General features: G+C 35.1%; 1 protein-coding gene and 1 non-coding gene across 2 annotated transcripts in view; one reads left to right on the forward strand and one right to left on the reverse strand.

The window, feature by feature from the left end:
- Window positions 1–1,332, reverse strand: part of LOC120067396 (pentatricopeptide repeat-containing protein At4g22760-like) — a 2,421-nt gene extending 1,089 nt beyond the window's left edge. The window contains exon 1 of the mRNA XM_039018964.1: window positions 7–1,332. Within this exon, the coding sequence (XP_038874892.1) occupies window positions 7–1,242 (1,236 nt within the window). The 5' untranslated portion in view covers window positions 1,243–1,332. The remainder of the gene's footprint in view (window positions 1–6) is intronic.
- Window positions 1,333–1,656: 324 nt separating this feature from the next.
- TRNAK-CUU lies at window positions 1,657–1,729 on the forward strand. The gene has a single exon. It is a non-coding gene; the product is annotated as a tRNA-Lys (tRNA).
- Window positions 1,730–4,359: the final 2,630 nt, after the last annotated feature.

A 4,359-nucleotide genomic window follows, 5' to 3' on the forward strand; every position in this document is an offset into this window, starting at 1 on the left:
ATATGCCTTACCATTTATCCCACATCCAAAGATCATAGCTGAATAAGCGATTAAATCCCTCTTTTTCAGACCATTGAACAGCTCAAACGCCCTCTCAATGTTCCCGGATTTTGCATATAGATCTACTAATGCAGTCGCCAAATGATCATCCAACTCAATCCCAAGTTTTTCCATATACGACTCAATCCAAGTACCACAATTCAGATTTCCCAGCTGAGTACAAGCAGATATAATGCTAGCAAAAGTCATCTCATCGGGTTGGATGTTCACATCGGGTTGAAGCATTTGGTTGAATAACTCCAATGCTTTGTTAGGCAGACTATTTTGTGAATAGCAAGCAATCATTGCGTTAAATGAGAGAAGCTCCTTCTCACCCATCTTATCAAAGAGCTCATAAGCAGAATTAACCTCCCCAAGCTTCGAATACCCAGCAATCAATGTAATCCACGAAACATTATTTCTGTTAGGCATTACATCAAACAGGTTTCTAGCAGACTTTATGTCTCCACAGTTCACGTAGCCACTGATCATTGCATTCCAAGAAGCCGAACTTTTCTCCCCCATTTGTTGAAATAAACACCACGCTCGATCCATATTTCCAGAATTGGCGAATCCTGTCAACATGGAATTCCAAGATATGACATCTTTCAGAGGCATTTCATCGAACACTTTCTGAGCGTCAACTAAGTTCCCAATTTTCACATAACCAGACAAGATTGAATTCCACGAAACCACATTTTTCTCAGTCATATCATCAAACACCTTCTGAGCAAAACCCATATCACCCAGTTTTGAGTAAAAATCGACAAGGGCAGTTTGCACGTAAACACAGCGACAAAACCCAAACTTATAAACCTGAGCGTGAACATAGCTTCCACCAAACTTACACATAATCCTACCGCAAGCTCTCAAAGTCGAGGATACAGCAAAAGTGCCCGGATGCAGTCCCAATCTCTGCATCTGAACATAATGAGAGATTGCTTCCATGAACTGGCCATTCTGGGAAAAGAATCGAACGGCGCAGGCCCATGTGAACGCATCTGGGTTTTGCGAATGGTGAAGAATTTGTTGGAGATAAAGGGATACGATTCTGGCGCAAGTGAACTCAGAACGAGTGATTTGACGGACCAAGCAAGACTCGAGATTTGGAAGCCCATTGACGAGAATGTGGGCATGAATTTGAGTAGCTTGCTTGAAATTTATAGAGCTGTTCAAGAAGACTTTTAGCTCGGAAGCGAGCATCAGAACTGGAAGCACTATTTCTTGCTACTGATGCAATGGATTCATTTTAATAATAGAACTAGAAGAGTAATTGTAATTTCCCCCCTTCTTTCTTTAATCTTTAGTACAAAAAATATGAAAAAAAAAAAATTGAAAAGAGAAATCTTTAGTACAAAACTTGGTAAATTTTGACTTTAAATTTATGAATGTGAAAATAAATATATTGTTATTTTGACTCACCGTAAGAATTTTGAAGTCTTCTTCTATTTTTTTTATGTAAATAATAAATTTACATACTAAAATTGAAAAAAAAAAATCCAAGAGTAAAATGACAAAATGGTATTTTTACCTAAATTTATTCATGATACGTTAACCAAATAAATGCAATCTTCTAGTTTCAATATATTAAATGAACTGGGAAGTTGAAGTCGACAAGCCCGTCTAGTTCAGTTGGTAGAGCGCAAGGCTCTTAACCTTGTGGTCGTGGGTTCGAGCCCCACGGTGGGCGTTTTTTTATTTTTATTTTTTGTTTTCTTTTCTAAAACTTTGGTTAACCTTTTGTGGGCTTCCGCTTTTCAAGTTGGGCCTCGCTAACCCAGTCAGTCTGAAATCACGGTCTCATAATTTATGAAGCAAACATTATCCTAAATTTTGTTTTTATTATTTATTATTTTAAGTTGAGGATTGAACCATGGACTTTTATATGGAGAGGAAACGATATTGAAATAGACTTATTGTGGTATCATAACTTTCTACTTTAATACCATGTTAAGTCACATTAAACATAAACTCTTAATTTAACCGGCTATTTTTTTCTTAAAAAAAAAAGAACAAAATGAACTAAAACATATTTAATCTTTTATTAGTATTTTAATCTTGACATTAAATATATTTAATCTTTTATTAGTACTTTAATCTAGACATCAAATATCATTTATTGTATCGTATTCTTTTGTCAATTTCATTGCATTAACAAGATCAAAAAATTAGAGATAGTGTGAAACTTAGAAAACAAAATTCAAATAGAACAACGTAAGCATGATCATATGTTCATTCATGTGAAGTCAGATTAAAATTCTTGTCCTTATATTTGTTGTATGGTAAAAGAAAAAAAAAATACCAAATAGAAGATATATATTAATTTTTTTTCTTCGAAATTAAAGGTTCAAATTCTAACTCTTATTGTGATATTAAAAAAAGAAATCCCAAGTAAGAGATTGTAAAAAAAAAGTAAATAATAAGATATCAAAAGATAGAAAAGTAGGTATAAAGTGTGTGTATATATATAGTACAACTCCCATGTAATTGAGTAATTGTAATCAAATTACCACCTATTGTAGGAGGAATAAGATTACTTGTTTGGATGTAATAAAGAATGGTGGGACCCACAATTGATTCTCATTGCGTAGTTAGATAAATAACATCAATTATAATGAGGCGGATCTCACCATTCTTAATTCTCATTTATTGATTGTCGTTACCATCATGAAAGATAAATGCACCCTAATAGATAGAACACCGAATTTATGTTATATGATATATGTTTGTTTCCTTATGGGATTGCTAATGTTTTTATGAAAGAGATGACAAGGCAACGTTCATACATTTTGTTAGTGTTGATTAAAATAGTTCCATTATAAATTTGTTTATCTTCGTAGAGTGGAACGGTGTCGAACATAAATGATTTGATAGTTAGGCATTTTGATAGAAAATATCTCTTTTCTATGTATAAGGAATCTATGAATGTGGTATATGTGTACTGAGTGTCCAACCCACTTGTTGTACAAGTAAAATTTTAATTTTAAACTTGTGTTTTGGGAGTCTAAAATATTGGTTAATTTGTTTGGCCTAATTGGGGCTAATCTTGGATTGGCCCATCTCGAAAGTTCTAGGTTTTCTTTTATGTAATGTGGATATGACCTAAGGAGGAAAAGAGTGAAAAAATAGGTAGAAAATCGGAGAAAAGATAGAAAGTTGTGTAATTCGATTTTTCAGCAACAATTTCTACAAAGTTGTCGATTTTCAGAGTTCGAACCGTGCTGAAATTTGGTCAGTCTAGAGACACATAGGGTCAATGTTGAATAAAATATGAAAAACTGAGTGATTTTTCTTTCTTTTTTTTTTTTTCTTATCTCTCATGTCGCATTCCTTCCCAGATTACCCACCTAATCTAGAAAGAGGTATGAAGATACTAAACATCACCTCCCCCGATGACATTTAGCATCTTACTAACCAACTTTACCTGTGCTTAAATCTGAACAGTTACACAATAATCCTTTAGTACATTTAATTTTCATTCAGCATATTCCATATTACGATATCCACAAATAAGTTTCATAAACATTCTATCTCTTGTTATATACAAACCATGAACAAAGTTTAGACACAATGGAGACACTTTCAGACATTACACAACAAAACAACGCCTCTTGTCCTATACTCCCAAAACCATGACACGTAAGGTTCGTGATATGCAATCTATTTACAACAGTGCAAGACCTACAATGTAGCAGGAGACACTTGTCGTGTGGCAGTAAACAGCTCAGCTTGTTTCCGGAACTTTAACTCTACCTGGGGGGGAAAAACATAAAACATCGAAAGTATGAGCTAATGTCCAGTGAGTGGTAATTGAATATAAACATAAGTTATCGCTTTCTAAATCATCAATAAAAGTAATTAAATCATTCAATAAAACATTGGCCAAGTATAAAAGATTCAATAGCATCTCAAACACGTGCTAGTAAAACAGTGGCATAATCAACTCTCATATGCACATTTTAAAACATTCAATCGTTATCAGAAAATCACACCAACTCTGTACCTAAATACTCGTTTACAACGGCGGGTTACTCTGGACAAAGAATGCCTCTCGTGGTGTAAACCAAATCACAAGGTCATACGTGCATGCAGAGCTGCCTCAAGGCTAAGCATAGATACACACCATAGGTCCAGGTTACTCTGGCCACATCTGACCCCGGTGGTAGCCCTCTGATAGCCTGGGTAGCGCTACAGGCGCAGGTTCCTCTGGACTTCCCGGTATACTCTGGCCACATCTGACCCCGGTAACCCCCTGATCGCTTGAGCAGTATTACTGAAACACATTCAAGTAGCACGGGAATATAACCATCTCTAGGGTAC

This window comes from Benincasa hispida, chromosome 12 (assembly GCF_009727055.1).
Source record: "Benincasa hispida cultivar B227 chromosome 12, ASM972705v1, whole genome shotgun sequence".
In the NCBI taxonomy this organism is placed as follows: domain Eukaryota; kingdom Viridiplantae; phylum Streptophyta; class Magnoliopsida; order Cucurbitales; family Cucurbitaceae; genus Benincasa; species Benincasa hispida.